Source organism: Amia ocellicauda, chromosome 10 (genome assembly GCF_036373705.1).
Source record: "Amia ocellicauda isolate fAmiCal2 chromosome 10, fAmiCal2.hap1, whole genome shotgun sequence".
NCBI lineage: Eukaryota > Metazoa > Chordata > Actinopteri > Amiiformes > Amiidae > Amia > Amia ocellicauda.
This window is the reverse complement of record NC_089859.1, coordinates 9,285,111-9,303,416: the sequence shown is the minus strand read 5'-3', so window position 1 is coordinate 9,303,416 and position 18,306 is coordinate 9,285,111. Positions and strand designations below refer to the sequence as shown.

The following is an 18,306-nucleotide window of genomic DNA, read 5'->3' as shown; positions in this document are numbered from 1 at the left end:
CAAACTGTCATTTGAAGGCAGAGCTACCAAAACCAAAGGACCAACTTAAAAATGGCATTCATCATATTGGTTTACCTTTAAAAGTTACCTCAAAATCGTCCAATTATAATTATATTATGATTTTGGCCCCGGCATGAATTGTACCCTACTAATCTTTCTGTCATCACACATTTTAAGACTTCAAGCCCTAAGATACGCCGCTTTTTATAAAAACTGATGCTTTGATATTTAAGTTCATTCTGGTATCAGCCCTATGTATTGGCAGACCGGGCTCAATGTGTTCCTCTCTCCCTCTTTCCCTGCAGTTCCAGACCTGGCCGCCCCCCCAAGCGCTCCCTGGGCGTGGCCATGCAGGAGAACTCCCGCCTGCTGCCCCACAGCGTGCACGGCCTCTTATCGCCCGGCCTCATCTCCCCGTCAGGTAATGAAATCTATCACATCATCAGCAGCTCGCTTTGTCCTGCGCTCTGCTTGAAATTAACTAATATTGATTCAACTGACTTGTCCTTCAGATTCAGTTTCTCTGACATACCAGAGGTTACAATATTGGATTTTTAAATTTTATTTTCCTATTTTTCCAGTTTGTATTCATACATATATATATATATATATATATATATATATATATATATATATATAGATGTGTGTGTATGTGTGTGTGTTTATGGTAATCAAATCTTGCCGATATACCTAAACAGGCTGTGGTGTATTCACAGTATTTTAAAAGCTAATCATGTGTTTTTATTTACATGTAAATTATTTGTTATAGATTTTAATTAATTACATATGTGTATAAATGCGTATGTATAATTAAATACAGCATTTGGCAAATCACATGAATCAATTATCGGGGTAATGTTTGCATAATTCTTCATGTTTCCTTTAAAGGACTTGGTTTGTTATGATAGTAGATGTTTTTCCAAGATATGGTTAGAATTGACATTTTATAAAAGTTATTGCAGTAGCAATTGATTTCAGTTTCAATTACATTCCTTGTTTTCCGTGGCAAATTCATTTGCTGGCAGTGGTTTGTTTTTATTAAAATCTTCCAGTCTTTCTTTTCATCTGCATTTGTCCATCTCTGTAAGAGCTTAATTTTACAATTATAGGAAAATTAGATGAACAATTTACATAGCAAACCTGGCATTCTTTATTAAGGAACTGTAGCACATTCAGAAATCCCCAAATTATGTTGAAGTGTAGTGTTTTATCCTGCTTGAACTGTGAATAAATGTATTTTTCAAAGGAACATTTCTAGTTAGAGTGAATGTCAGTTAAGGAAATGATTGCAGACGATTGTTAACAAATTAAAATCTTTTTACAATAGTACGAAAAAAACTGTTGCAGGTTAAGCTACATTCATGTAAATGTTAATTACACAGATGTCCTAGTTATGTTTTATCAATCTAAGGCTATTTCAGTCACAGTTTTCTTGTTCAGATTATAGTGTTTAATTACAAACTATATAATAAACATTTTATACTGAACATTTTTAAGAAAACATAATTATATTATATGAAGTAATTTTAGTAGAGTTACATAATTTTAACATAACAATAGTACTTAAACAGACCACTTTAACATCACTTTTATATCATCAAAAGACAGTGCACAAGATTATTATTATTACTATTATTTTAGTAGTGTTAAGCACTTGTATTTCTCATATGGCATAATGACCCTCATAGATTTTAAAGCTGGTATTGTTGCTTTTAAATGAATGTAAAATTTAAAATAATGTATGCACCAACAAATATGCAAGCTTCGAAGTTGTGGGGTAGAATGTATAGATTTAAATATATATATATATACGTGTATTTTAATTCCAGGCTACAAAGGGTGGCTATTTATATAATAAATACTATAGGATTCCAGTTTGTTATGTACAGAGGCCTGTTAAAGTGGAATAGTGCATTTTTACTAAGCCTGTTAGATGTTTATTACATATTATTTATACTGTGTTCTTAGAGGTTATTTATTATTTTGTGTAATTTACAGAGGTTGACTTACACTTTAAAATAGGTCTGATTTTATATACCAGAGCATCTTATAATGCTTATAATGAAGGTGCCCTGAGTCCTGGGCAGACTGCAGATTCAGGTCCCCAAGGTGCCCAAAGAGCAGGTCAGATCAGCAGGCCTGCAAATATGTACTTTAGGCTGCATTCATTACAATCCGAACATGGTCTATCTATCGCAAGTGGTATTCAGTGGGGTCAGCGACCCCTTAATCACGTAAACAGAAAAAATTGCCATTAGTGGGTTCATGCTAATCCAGTTACCTGATATGAATACCAGCATCAGTGCCCCAGCAGTAGCTGTGGTCCCAAGCAAACAGTGCTCTTCTGGCACTACAATACTGACCTGTAATACAGACCACTTTGAGAGCCCGGGCTCCGACTGGTGCTTTGATGGGGAGCAGTCTGTGTGGAGCTGAGCGTGTGGGTTTCTGTTCTTATTTGAGGTCTTCCTTTTGCAAACCCTCCATATAAAATACTGATAGTATCAGCTCAGAGTATGAAATCATAAATTTACACTTGAGCATGTGTGGCCACCAGCGACATGGGAGGCTCTATCGGCTGGGTCCATGAGAACACATTTTAGGTAAGATTATACCAAATCAATTTTGCAGCAGAATTATGCCTAACTGTGTGGAAAGATAGTGTAAGCTTTTTGTTATTCGTGTCGACACTAAAGTATCATGCATTTCCCAGAGCTGAAATAGAAAGATTAGACATACATTCCTTGAATAAAGCCCTGCATATTGGAGTGAAAGAAAGTATTAAAGGAGGATTGTAGCCTTTGTATGTAGGAGCTATTTATTCCTTGTCTTTTATTTTTATTTTTTTCAGTTTAGTTGGAAAAGTTTCATATTAAGTAGTGTTGCAGTCTGTGGCATTCCTTATCCATATCAAATGTTAAACCTATAACCTCAACCCTTCTATATTTATTGAATAGCTAACATAGACAATCCCACAAAATGAACTTTTGTCTGCCTGGAAATTCGTATGAACCCTCAAAGACCCTGTCACAATATAAGGGACTTGAATAAGATCTGAGATGTTAGAATACATTACATAAAACAATTACCAAACATCACCTTGACATTACTATCAATTGGCTAGAGTGCTTGTGATAACAAATTGTGACCATTTAATTGAAGGCTTATATAGAATTACTGTTCATTTTCTTTATGCAGAGAATAACCATGTCCTAATTTTCCTGTGCCCGTCTGCTGTAACACATTTAATGTGTCTTTGATTTTAATTCAATAACACTAAAAAAAAAAAGTGGAATATTTTACTGTCATCATCACTAATGCTTTTTTTAAATTTTTTTAAGTGATACGAAAAAGTCTTGTTTTCCATTTATTTTTTATTTGCATTGCTATTGACAGAAACATCCTATTTCTCTCCAGGGAGAAACCAATAGCATGTCTGAATTAGAATTCCGTTTATACTTTTAGTCGTGTTAAACATGATTTTTCACTCATCTCGGAGCCATTGTGCGAGTGAAGGCAATACTGTAAACGGAATCAATTTAGGTCAAAGAGACGTACTGCTGTGAAATAGTGGAAGTGTTCCTGTAGCTGGAGTGGAACGAATCTTATTATTGTTGCCGAAGATTCAGTCCCTATTCCCAGCGCTCTTCCTCCCTCTAATGATCTTCACATGGTGGCAAGCCTGGCAGGTATTACAAGGGGCAGGGGCCGTGCTTTTCAGCTGTGAAAGGTGAAGTTTGTTGTTTTCAAGTCAGAAGTTAGACATATTTGATATTGTCAGTTGATCTGAATCTACAATTTGTGAACATGACTGTGTTTCATGGTGGGACATAGTACTTTAATGTATCAAGGTAGTGTGAATGTGATGGTTCGAAGGGGGCGAACTCAAGTTCAGCACTGATGTTGCTCTTGACGGTTTTGTTCACCTTGAAGTTCTCAACACTGACCATGACTGAACAACAGCATTTGTGTGAGCAATGAGTCAGCTCCTACCCACAATTGCAGTTAGAATGGATTTGTAAATATGTGTATTTTGTTCACAAAAAATAGATTATATTTTCTCTATATAAAACCGTGAGTTTAATCAGTAGGAATAGGCCTGACAAATGTTCCTTTGTCCCCACCAAGGGTGTCAGAATTAGTTATATTGGGAGACTGAGATAAAGGCATTTGTATGACTTAAATACCTAAATAGGATATTTAAGGTAGATGATGAATTGGACACAAACCAGTTGAAAAGATGCTGTCAAATGTATGTATTGATTTGTTTGTTTGTTTATTCATGTATTTATTGAACATGTTATTGTAGTCTTGGTATGTTTTGTAGTCGGTAGGTCATTCTGTCCCTCTGTGTAAGTCTTTTCCGTTCTGAGTTACTATTTTAAACATTAAAGCTTGCAGGCCTGCTCTGATTTTGCCCATGTCTGTGTTCAGTTGCTGGTGGCGTGTGTGCCTGTCTTTTTAACCACCAGGTGGGTTTCTCACTGCTCTCTCTGCTTGACTACCCCACAGTGACTTGTGTGATGTATAAGGCTAATAAATTAATATGATGGAGTTAATGAGAAGTACAAGTGTTGCCAAACTGCACCAGTCCAGCTCTAATGGTGCTGTGACTTATACGTGGAAACTCTCCCCATACTAAGAGGAACCTTGCTTTCCAGTGACTGTGACTTTGATAAATGACATATCCCACTGTGCTCTGCTTTCCATCTGCTCCGTCCCTTAAACCAAACCTAGAGAGAATTGCTCTATCAAACAAACGGCGTTTCATCCTGACAAATTGTTTTTAACTGTTTTTTTGTTGTTGTTTTTTTCTGGTTCTTATTAAAGCACGTCAGCGCTTTAAAATTAACCTGTGACATTTCCACTTTTAGCAATGGCATTAATGTAGGAATGTGAGGATTATTTCAGTCATTTTGTGAGTAGGCGCTAACAACGACGATGACAAAAAACAAAAAAATGTGAAAGAGCATTTTTCCTTTTGCTTACTGTTTGCAGAGGCATCATTGTGTGACTGCCTGACAATGTATTTTTGACCTTCCACATAAGTGTAGCCTTGATAGTCTGTGAAATTTGCTTCTGTTGAAACATTGGTGCCAATTCAGCTATAAGGAAGATAAAAAGAATTGGGTTGTACTTTGTGTTTACTGTCACTTTAATACTTAATAAACCTGATGCAATGTTTATCACACATGAGCAGCTTCTGTGCATTTCCGTCTTCCACATGTCCTATCTATGTCTTTAGCATGAATATTTACACCTACACAGGACTGATGTTTTGATAAAAGGCTGAATATAAGCAGGAGTATATGCCACTCCACTAACAATTTTAGAACATGGTGCTGTCTAAAATCCATGGGAATTAAAAATTAAAGTGGATGCTACCCTCATTTAAAAAAAAAATATTAATCCACCTTAAAACCATAATATGTTTTGACTAAACTAAGGCCTTCGGTACAGGTTTGGGCAAAAACATCAGATAAGATATGAATGTGTCACAATAAAATGTTTTTAATTTCAACAAACAAGGGTGGGGCATCAAAAATAGACTCTTTCTGTCCACGATGTGTTGATTCACAAGTGTCTGGAGATGGTAAGGTTATATCATATGACACATTGTATGGCCTAAGTATAGTAATTATTCCATAATTTAGTAAATATTTTATTTAATTCTCTATTGTAGCTGGTTGATCATCTAATACATGTAGAAGTGTATCCTATCCCTTAATTACAAAACAGTACTGTTGTATTTTAAGATTTCATAGATGAGACTTTTATGGCTTCCTGGGTAAATGTTTTCTTTCTTGTTGCACATCAGTCAACATTAATCTGCAGGATCTACTAATTCATAATGATTGACTTAGTTTGAACCCCACAATAGTAGAATTCGGACAGTATCTGGATATCAAATCATTGTTTGTATATACAATAGAAGGTGGATGACTATTGATTTTATGATTGAATGTCTAAAAAAAAAAAAAGTGATTCTCAAAGATTTCAAAAACCTGTATTATGTATGTACTTTTCATGTGTAAGTTGGTCTAAACATAATTAAATAACAATAATAAAATATGTGCTGAATCTATCATAACAGCTTTTCTCTAGTTCACTGTAGCAGGAGTGGTCTACTTCACTATGGAAGCCCCTTGGGGTAGTTACTTCTTATAATACAGTATATTGGGTTGTATTACTCTTGGATTTGCACCTCACAATAGCTTCTATCTTGTGTGAATCCCTCTGAAGGGTTAAGTTTATGGTAAAATAACTTTGAATTATTAAAACATGGAAGCCAGTTTAGTGACATATGGACCAGTGCACTTGTCCTGCATGCTAATGAAAAGCAGCTTTCCAAAGGGCTCCACTATTCTACAGTGTGTAATTGGCTACTGCTAAGAATTTAGATATCTAAAGGAGACATTTTAAATATTTTCCCCAGTTTAACCAGTGCGTTTTAATTTATGGCTGTCTTAACCCATATGTTTTTAATATGCCAATTTGTATTTTGTTTCTTTTTAAAATAATCTTCTTTCAATAAGGGATCGTGTTTTCCCAAAAAATCTCTAGTATTTTTTTTTTTTTTTCCTTCTTCATTTCTGGCCAATGATGTGATAAAAAAACAATAAACCCTAACTTGTAGCATGTCTTCAATGCACATCAAAGAACTTGTGTAAATCTCTCCTTCTGTTTAACTAATAGTGAAATTAAAAGGATACATTATTTTTTCCACTACGCTCATTAAAAATAAACAAAGTGCTTTATGGATTGGATCAATTAAAATATGAATGGTTATCTCAAATAAAACATCTTTGTAAGCCTTGAAAACACAGTACTTTGTTCAGGCACATGTATAGTACTGGAATGCAGAATATTTCACTCTACCACTTAAACATTCCTCTCTGAGCATGATTTCCAATCAGGAAGTCTTGCGGACATCATGTCATTGTCCTGAAAGACAATTGGTGAACATTGCCAATCTTTTGGGAACATCGGTTCTGTTGGGCACTCTGGGACAGTATTCACAAAGCATTGGCTGCTCTACTCTTTGTAATAAAGTTAACTGAACTGATTATATTTTAAAAACTAGAAGAAGCTGTTGTTCCTATGTTATGTGTATGAAAGACCTTGCCATGGCACCACCTCTGGTCAAGGAAAAGCATGTCCATGTATTTATCAGAAACTCATTCACATATGAATAAAGAAACACAGAAACACTTTGTTAAATTAAGGTTAATGTATTAATTACAATTTTCTATAAGGTTACATTTCTGAACCCTCCTTCCTGCAAAAAACAAACAAACAAATAAACAGAAATGTATCATGTTTACACCTTCTATTTTTTCCATTTACCAAAGGGCAAGCGATTTAGGAATGTGTTTAATCATTTCATGGCTCATCTACAGTTGCAAAACACTTCAGAGTTATTTGCGAAACGTTCAGCCTGTTGCTAAAATCAGCATTTATGAAGCTGGACTTTGTATGGTAACAATGAAGCTGAATGTATTTCCCCCCCACCCGTCCATCTTGAATAAATTATGTCAGTCTTAATTTGAAATAGACAAAGAAGAACAAAACATGTTATTGTTTATGTCAGCATCAAGCTATGAAACACACAACCATAAACAGGCAAACTTTTTCAATAATAGTCAATGAATTTTAGTATTTTAATTTAAATAAAAACATATGTTTCAGTCAAACATCACTTGACAACTTTTAAATATGTATTACCCTTTATGTACCAGTCGATAATATAGTTAAAACATTCCATTATCAATTGCTCAAGGAAATACTATAAACCGAGAGTTAATCTTATTTTCCTTGTTTACGAAAACAAACTATAGTTGGCAGAGACTGCCAAAGATCTACAGCAGGTTATAAATTGAGCTGATAAAGAGCTCAGACTGAAACACAAACTGACAAATCAGGAGTTTTAAATACAAGAGAAGGGCCTCAATCCTTATTTAATGAAGCTTTAACTTAGAAGTTCGTCACCTGTCATCAAGCACTTTCAAAGGACTTGATGCCTGGATACCATACATGTTCCTTACATTGCATAAAATACATACAGTGTGGGAGAAATAAAAGGATTACAATTCAAGCAGACCTGGTTAACATTACAGGCTACAAAAGACAACTGTCATTGTACAAATATGATCTTCCTGAGTCAAATAATCCTTTTAGAACATTCATTACTTTGACCTTTTGAGTTTAATATCAATATCAATAGCTGCACCTGGGTCACAAAATAAGTATTTCAAAAGGAAGTTTGCAATCACAATATCAGAAGTTGGTTTGAGAAAAACAAGCAAGTCTGTTTAAGCTCTTGCAAGTGCTCATGATAGTTGATCGTTTTATTTTGCCTATATTTAGTACAATACAAACATTAGTCTAAACTTGGGAAGCAAATGTAATATAAGGAGATGATACAAATTTTTAAATATTACATTTCATCAACATTTAGGTCTTTACATTTTTAACCAAAGACAGAAGAAAGCTAAATTCTCCCGCTTTACCGGTTATTGTGTATAACCCTGCTAGATCTGAGCAAACCCCCCCCGCCCCCACCATTTCGCACATACAAGAGAAATAAACACTTTTTCTTGTGTAATACTTATTAAATGCAAATGAAAACAGTTAAAGCAATTATAGATTGCTATGTCTGATCACTAGTGGTTATTACAAATCACAGTAGGGGAATACTACTTAATAGCAATTACAGTAATACTGGGGACAACTAATTTCTTTAATATCTGTCAGTGGCAATAAAGCTGTTGCTGCTCCCACAATAACTGTTCATTCTGTCTCACTTGCAACCAATGCAATTCATCGAAATAAGTAATCTCTTTTGTAGTCTGCTGCATTGTAATACATATCTTATGTGCCTCTCTGATTTTTGTATATCGAGTCTGTCTACTTTACTGTTTCTGTATGTATTTATTTCTTCTTATTCTGCTTCTTTGCCTTCTACTTCAACTGTATCTTTGGTATAATTGCTATTACTAGTGTAATTAGTAAACCAGCAATTAAATATTTGTGTACTTTAATATTTAGTCATGTTCTGACAATATGCCGCTGACACACAGAAGCTTTTAAGTATACGGCATTAAACTTTTGAAGTTCTTAAAGACGCCTCTTCGAATCGCGGCTCCTCGCTAATTCCTTCTTGGTGCACTTTGTCGAGGAGAGGGGGCGGCCGGTGTTCACGGCGGATTAGGAGAAATAATCCCCCCAATGACATCGCCCCAGCGTTCGCCTTCGGGTTGTGGATTAAGGAAATTGCCGTCACAAGATGGATTAGCTCTTGTCGTACACAGCGAGCAAGATGTATCCTATTCAGACTGGCTGACAGAGGGAGGGACTGAGCTCGGCAGTGGCAGAGCCAGCCTGGAGCCAGTCAAGAGGGGCCGGCCACCCATTCCTATTGTACTGGTCCACGCTCCCCCCACCAACACCTCCATAGCCCGGTAAGGGACAGTAATAGCAACAGCGCTTGTCAGCAGCTGCAGTCGCAGGGTCAGCGTTTTCTCACTGGCTGAGACACCATGGCATCGTCGTGTGAAGTCAGACTTTAATGGCTCATAGTGGCAGGACAGTTGCACCGCCGGGAATGCGATGAATTCAGTGAATTCCCAAAACGACTTGGTTTCTCTTAAGGAGCCACATTGCCAACAAGCTGGCCATGAAAGTGCCAGAGAGTCAAGAGTGAAGATGACAAATTTACTCTGTCATGTTATTGGCTGGCAAAAACTAATTAGTTCTTTGTTTTCCTTTAGAAAGCATTTTTTTTTTTTTTTTTTATCTTTTACCCATATCATGTAGTTGAAAGATGAAGACAAAAGGGCAAGAACTTTTGTTGGCATGCTGTCCTTCTAATAGGCCCTCCCAGTACAGAAATAAAGTGGTGTATGGTGGTTTTGTCCATCTCATGTCAAATGTCCCTTTTCGAGGGATGATTTCAAATTATACTGTGAGCTGATTAGTGGAACAATGCCTTCAGCCTAGGAACGTAGCAGATTGCCGGAGAAGCAGACGTCCCGCATCTGCCAGCACTGATGAAGACACAACTATCTTTCTCAGCAGCCCCAGTTGTGAGCGGTTGATATTGTCAACAAGAATAGTGTAGGTGGCAGAGACAGAACACATGTATTACGATCCCTATCAAGATGTGATGCGGCATTCTCAATGAGACTGTCATTGATGGATATTTTTTTTATAGTGTCTCAGTGAGTGCAGCATCCGATGTGTCTGTCTTGCCTAATAGCCTTTCCCCAAACCCTGATCATCTGCTACCTGTGGATTTGCATTGCAGTACAGCATTAAAGCACATCTCTCTGATTTCAAACACATTTCAGAGACTGCAGCTAAGCAGACAAGATATCATTGCATAACACTGAAAGTCAACTGACCTAATGATCACAGGGGTTATTTTGTCAGGGGATCCATATGAGTCTGGGGTGGACATTTTCATTGAGATTGCTCCTGCTGATTTTAAGCAATGTCATCAAATCAGGATGCACTAGTATCAACAAATAGATGCCTTCTGGACATGCAATGGACGTCATTGTGAAAAGTGTAATTTTTTACACCTTTGTTTCCAGTCATTATCACATTTCAGAATAATAAAATGACCCTCTGGTGGCCACATGGTGTATCACAGAGTCCACCTGTAATAGAACTTTCTACCGTGCAGATTGAATTACAGGAAGGCTAGCCAAGAATTCCTTAAACAGTAATCTGTGTGGAAATGTCCCAAAAAAAGCAAATTAGATACCTTACTGCCAAGTGATTTAGCCTGATCATTTCACATACAGGATGTTTTTAATACTTACCAAACCATGTTCCACATTTTAAAAACTAAAACAAATAAAAACTGGCCATGTCTTTCTTTAGTAGTGTGACTGGATATTAACTTACTATTTGTAGTCTAGATTTTCTTGCTTTATGATAATCATGGAAGAAGCTGAATATCTTTTGGTACTTGAATAAGGGTTATTATTACATTTGGCATTCACTGGATAAAACAAGTAACTCTTAGGGGCAGTTCTGTTACTCCCATATGATATGAGGTTCATCCAGCCATGTCTGAGGTATCCATTTCAAACATGCAACGTTCCCTTATGCCTCTTTTATACATCAGAAAGTTCTGAGGCTAAACGGTTGACAAACACATAACAAAAGCCCCAAAGATGTTTTCTTCTGGGCATAGATTGCAAACAGCTCACTTGTACCCTCGCTCACTTATGTACCACAGATATCTGTTAACATGAGCATCCAAATTCTGGCATACATTGTACAGGGCTTTTACATAATGCATAAGGGAAACTGATGTAGACACTTAAACCAGAAAAAAAGGTATGTTAATTCAGTTTTACTGCTTACTATGCTCGCTGCACTGCCCAGCATACGTTGACATTTTTTTTTTCTTTCTTCTGTCAATAATATATCAATAAAGTCTTGCTAATTTTTACAAGGAGGTCCAAAGATTTGCTCTCATATGCACATTTTCTACATCAAAGTTCACAATCTGGCACTGCTAATCTGGTATTAAAATGAAAAGGTGACCTTGTCTAAATTAATAAGTCAGTGCAGAAATGCTCTTTCAACATGTAAAAGGTTACAGAAAGGTTATCCCTCAACCCATTTACCTCCCTTCTCTGTGGCTCTGACTGATTCTTGAGCTGATTCTACTGAGACAGCCCACCCCCTTCCGACAGCATTATAAACAGAGTGCCAGCTAAGTAGCCGGGCCCCGTCTGAAGATATTCAGGATACGGCATGCTGATCTGGTGCAATCTATACTGAGCCCTTTTGACAGAAACAAGGTTAATGCTTGGAAGCTCAATCACGAAGGCACATGCCCAACACGGCAGAAGCAGATCATTCTTTGTCCTAATATTAATTTAATTGACATACATGCATATAACTTGTCAGCATACACATACACGTATATAATAAGCATAGCAAGCAGACTGGTGGTCATTCTGGAGTACATGAGGTCCAAAGTCCATGGTAAGATTCCCGAATTTCTAATTAAGAAGAGCAGGAAGGCAAACTCTGGTACCTTGGCTGAATTAAATGCAATTTCCGGTATTACTGCTCTGCCTAACTTCAAAGATCCTGAGAAATTGTATTTGTTTTCCTTCAGGTCAACACTAATTAAATTAACACCCCACTATGGATTTATGGGACCAATGTAGGAAAAACTAAAGAAATAAAACCAGTTAATGTAAGTGTCAGATAATACATCTTATATGAGACAGACTAGTAGTCATCATTTAGAAGCATTCATCATTTTAAATTCAGGAATCTTACATTCCTTAAAATAATCTGCCCCCCAAAAGCAATTCCACAAAGGAGAATAGATATGTCAAACCTCTTCTGTAATGGGGTAGTTAGACAATAAGGCCATACTTATCTGAACCTGTGGTAAAAATACACAGGGAATGCAATTTCTGACCTACGCTGCTCGCCCTGCCAAACTTTCCCCTGTCTTGAATTGGCAGAAGTAAGACTGTCCTACCTTCATGCCACTGAAGCTATGCTGTCGGGTGCACAAAGAGTTAACGCATACTGTACTGAAGCGAGCAGTTCTGCATATACAAGCAGAAAACAAGCTAGCCTACCCTGGTATGCTCAGTACTCCGAGGACTACAGTTAACTTGGCCCGGGTAATCACTGAGCAGGTGACTTGATTACATTGAAATCAGGCATAAAATGTCCTCTTCTGGCCACTCAAGTGAATCAGTCAAATTATCGAGTGGCAAAACTAATTCTGTGCCTTGGGCCACTGGAGCTGCCACTTCCTATAAGTCAGACCTTCACTCAGTGTAAAATTGTTTTTATTTTATTCTCTGTTTCATTTATTATGGCTATTCGAGCTAATCCATGCAGTAAACTGGAGCCAGTCAGGCTGTCAGTATTGTTTCAGTCCTCTGCTTGCTAACCTATACACAGTTTCCACAGGGAGCCTTTTTTCCCCGTGCAGGTCTAGAGTTTGAGAAGACCAACTTCTGAGATGGGGCGTCGAAATGCCTCTTTCATCAATCATATTAACATCATTCCACTGGACTTTCTCCCTATCTCCATCCCTGAAATGGGGATTTTGAAGTGTGTCTAGAAAAATTCCACACTTTTGCGACTTCAGAGAAAACGGGAAAAAGCCACAGAAGATACGAATGTAAAAAAATGTTTAATCTTGTGTCTCTAAAACGCTTAGTCTGATCAGTTGTGAGGGACTTCTGTTTGTAGGGATGTCGTTGCCTACTTCATTTCTCATAATGTGTTCAGATCTCTTTTGACTGCTAGATAACGAGTTGATGTAATCCTTTTAACTCTGCGCCAAAAGCAATAAAATATCATACAGGCTACTTTACATATCTTTAGGTACAATTTAAGGGTTAAAGTAATCAAAGTAGTTGAATTTAGATCAGACAACAGCTCAAAGTTAACAGCAAAGTTTGATTTCTGCTGGGGGTCCAACTTGAATAATCACCAGGAATCCCCCTGGAATATTGGGTGGTCTGTTTTAATGATCCATGTACTTTGTAGGCCTTTGAAGCTAGTACGAGGTAGCCCTTTGTTCTTCTGTAATTAATAATATTTATAAGATGGTCAGTAGCTCACTAGAAAATGGCAACAACATTATAACTGTCTTAAAGCAGATTTCATAACAAATTTAAAAATACATCTTTGAATTCTTTAAAAACACAAGTCTCATTGGAGACAAACTGCACAAGAAAGTGGTTCCTCAGCGATCTGACACCATTCTGATGGCTGCTGGGATCTTTAGGGTTCTTTTACAGAGATTGAGCACCAGGGCTTCTTGGTGTCACAGTGCTATGGAAGTATGTTTTGATTTGATTGAATTGGTTTGTTATTTTACTACCTCATGGCGTCATTGCTTCTAACCAGGTGTTTGCACGATTCCTCCACTGAGGACAGTTCCCACATAATGAGGGCTGAGAAATTAAAGTGTATTAAATCATACTATTAAATTTTTTCTGTGATTTATGTAGTTACTTGTTGAATATATTATAGTGCTGTCATACTATGTTTTAAAATCTCTTTGAACGTATTACCTAACAAACAACCTTGCCGTACTATTCCAATATAAACAACAGAAGAATGACAGGAAGTGACACCCGTGGTGTTGGTAATAAGTAATCTACCAACCATTGTTGTTCCACTGCAATGACCTTGATCCTGAAGTACCATAACCAACATCGTTGTAGTTGCTGTAATATTTTAAGTCACATACCAAGGATCTGGGGGCTGCTGGGTAATAACAATGTAACAATGAAATAATAGAGACGATAATTTCCACTGTAGCCCCGAAAAGGCAACACAACCTGAGGGCTACACTGAACCTTTGGCACATGTATCGAAAAATGTCCTGTTGCTACAAATCTTGGTTTTCTATTCCCACTATTGCAGTTTATAACATGTCAACATGGAATCATGTTCAGGGTGTAGTAAGAGGACATGTTTATGATACACATTCTGGACACATGACACAATCCTCATACTTTGTCACGCCATCGCCGGGGTCATGGTGGGAATTATGAGTGATTCAACATTTCCCAGCTGATTTATGACCTAGGTTATGCGAATTAAAATATCAAAACAATTGTAATTATGTAGGGCATGGTATTTTGGGAATACATAAAGCACACTGGATTGCAAATGTGAGGAGTATATTCGCTGTTTAACCTCACATGTTTATGAAGCAACGTGCTTCAGCATTGGGTGGCAATAAACTGTGCAATGCTAGTTTGCTTTCCCTGCGAATTATATAAATATACATACAGGATATATACAACTATACATCTTTTTTGTCATTAAGTATTTGTGCAAAAACATGCATTTTGTAATAAGCCAGTATGTATGTTAATTACAGTTGGTGTAAGGACTTGTAATGATTGCGCCATTGTGTCTCAGGAGCTCATAATAATGTGTGATGCAGAAAGTCTTGTACTGATTTGCATCTCACGTCATTCAGCCTGTTGTATTCCACTCAATTTTATTTTTCCTTTCATGGGTTGGGGTGGGGGGGTTGGATGCAGAGATAGCACTTATTTTATGCTAACAGTTTGTGCTACTTGTTTTCAGGTGTGTAGTTGTAGGGGTCTCACTGGATCTCTGTAATGTCCCCCCTGACAACTTTGCAGCTGAGCACTAGTTAATCCCCAAGCATTGACGGCAGAGACCTGCAGAAATTGGGCCAACTACTGTTACAAATAGCTGGTGCACATGAAGCAGTAATCACCGGCTTCCAGTCTATTATTAGATTAACTTCACAGGGATGGCTTTTCCTCTCTTGTGACTTGATGCATAAATGACATGTTTTACCCTCCAATAAATCTAATAGCAGTGCGGCTCTGACACGATGTTCCTACCTCTAGGTCCCCTGACAGATTATTTTTGATTGCTGCAGGGGTTTACAGCATCTCAAAAAGAAGGAAAAAAAAAAAAAAAAACATTTGAGTTTTAAAGAACGCTGATACAATTTCACTGAGAAAAATGTCACTTCCTCGATTAGCGCTACAACAGATATTGGAGATGAAGTTGTTTAGGTTGCGTGTCAACACTGATATAAAATAAAGACACCTGCTCGCTGGAAACAGTGAGCTGCAGGCCTTACATGAGAGAGATGGAAAAACAAACGAATGAAGAAGCAACACACAAAACCACTGGAGAATAACTAATGACCAAGAGAAGGCCACAGTGTTACAGCACAGGCCAGCCTTTATGACATGTCTGCATATGTCTATACTGTCTTTTTTCTTAGCCTTTGCTGTAGTAGGTATACAGCATGTGTAATCATGTGTACCAATATCTGATAGATAAAAAGATGTAAACAGAGACAATATTTATTAGGGGCAAAATGGGATCATATGTCCATATATATAAATTATTATTATAATTTACACAGAAATGCCCCATGTATGTATGTATGTATGTATTGAGAATTTACCCTGAATACAACATAGTATAGTAAGGTCTGGGTAATTGGGTAATGTTGAAGAGACCTCAGATTAAATTGAACAGATGGTTAATATATTGTCAGTGATTTTTACTGTGCCTCTGGATGTGAAATTTCCTTGTACATTCTATCATTCTTGTGCATTCCTTGTGCCAAGTATGGATATTTTCTCAAAGCTGTTAATACTGACATAGTCCCAATAAAATGACTACCTGCCTGTTGAAAAGCCTTTGAGGTGAATACCTAATTTTTTAAGATGAAAAGCATTTCTTGTATAAAATCTGGGTTCCACAGGACTGTGTCCGAGTCAGCCGAGTCAGTGTTTCATTAGCAAAAATGCGTTTCATTAAAACTGGAAAAAACGGCACCCTATGGAATTCTTTATAAATTACAGTGCATACAGACCAATATGGTTGGTATTGTGGCTTAATCACGGCTTGCATTCTGTGCAGTGTTGTATGTGGAACACAAGAGTATTGTGCAAACCTAGAAAATACATAGAAAATACATTTGCTGGCTAATTTTAAACTTTTTAAATGGAAACATTGTAAAATTACGTAAAAATAGTGTGCATTGAAGATTCATGTCAAAAGTTAATTATATGGGTAACGTTCACTGCAGAAAGACCAAAAGATACAATGTGGATGTTAGGCAGGTGTGATATGTGATCTACAGCCCTTTAATTCATATATGGTACACATTTATCAGCAAAACCTTCACCCTTGATAATGCTTGCTGTGCCTTTAAATATGACAAAGTCGTTAATCTGAACACTATTTTGTTTCTTTTGTTCAGTGTTAATATAACTATAGCCTGGAGCTAACCTCAAGTCACAAAGTACCAAAAATATATAACTAAATAAATATCACTCAGTTAATTAGGGACTATGCATGGAAAACTGCATTCTGCACATTTTCTAGCCCCGCAACACACACACACACACACACACACACATGTTACACTTTGTACATTTGGACCATTTATTTTTGCCCAATCGTGGATTTTCAATACTAGTCACTCTTATGGCTTTTTCCATTAAACATTAACAAGATCCTTGGGCTAAGCAGATGTGGTTAAATCAGTCATTTTACTAGGGGGGGGAGAGATTTCATAAGGTGACATGGAGTAACTTTGAAGATGGGAGGCAGCACACACAGTTAGAAATTAGAGAGCGAATCGTGTGTTCATTACCTGAATGAATCCAATATGGCCAACACTGAACGCTTAACCCCATTTCAGAATCGATGGACATGCAGTGCAATGCATGCAGTTAATCAGTGCCTTCATACCCAGTTTCCTCACTCTTTTACACTCCTTTACGTGTGCTAAATAGTGTTTTAATGTTCCTCGATTCCATTCAAAACACGAGGTGATCTTCAACTGTCTTACTACTTGCAAGTTTCACTACTATTGTGTTGGGGTTGTACTGTATGGTACTGAAGGTGATATACATTCCTTCCATGCCTCAGGTTTGAGACTTTTGAAAGCATTTAGATCGTTCAAGCTTTCCTAGCTGCTTTTTTTCCATGCTGATGTGTACAAACATCTATGGCATCAATGATAATACCCTGTATTACCTGTCCAGTTTTTACACACTTTTTTTTATTTTGTTGTTTGATTTAATTTATAATGGTTGTGGTTTTCAAGTCATAACCTATTTTCTGTCTCCAGATCAGTGTGATGCCAGATTCATTAGGGCTGAGAGGCCTAATTAGTCAGCCAGGCTGTGCACACATACTTTAAAGAGGAACCAATTATGTAGAGTTTAGAAGCCATAAAAAATGATATTCCTGATTTAAAATGTTTAATACTGTGTAATAAAGTACACGTGTATCAACCAAGATATTTTTTGTTCACTGCCGCATTACGAAATTAGTTTGTTTTCATTTTGAGAGTTTTATTGGCCACTTTTTTCTTTTGCTTGTACATATCGCCATAATACTGGTAAATGGCTAACAAGGTGTTGCTATGTGAAATATGAAGGGCATTGAAACGCAATTTACAAGAATAACCACTTTATTTCATTTGGCCCGTCTCCAGCACTAATATAAACAATTGAGTCCTAGCTGTATTGACGTAGCCTTTTCCGTTTGTTATTAGTATGAACGGCTGCCACCGCCTGTTCGATTGTTTCTCCAGATCGCCGTGGCGTTTTTTGATGGCCGATGATAGCTACAGAGAAACAACAGCGCATTAATTAAAGCTGGGGTGCAAGAGAGAAAAAGAGGGAGAGAGAAAACAACAATATTAAATGTGATCACCACTGTTTACTCTACCATGTTTAAAAATAAAGAAATTATATGTGTTTATTCAATTTCCACATAAAA

At 37.0% G+C, this 18,306-nt stretch overlaps 1 protein-coding gene across 5 annotated transcripts in view; it reads left to right on the top strand.

The window, feature by feature from the left end:
* dacha (dachshund a) overlaps positions 1-18,306 on the top strand; it is a 173,097-nt gene that overhangs the window by 82,334 nt on the left and 72,457 nt on the right. For all 5 annotated transcript variants that reach the window (XM_066714918.1, XM_066714915.1, XM_066714914.1 and 2 more), the window contains exon 2: positions 306-421. In XM_066714918.1, coding sequence (XP_066571015.1) covers positions 306-421 — 116 coding nt within the window. The remainder of the gene's footprint in view (positions 1-305; positions 422-18,306) is intronic.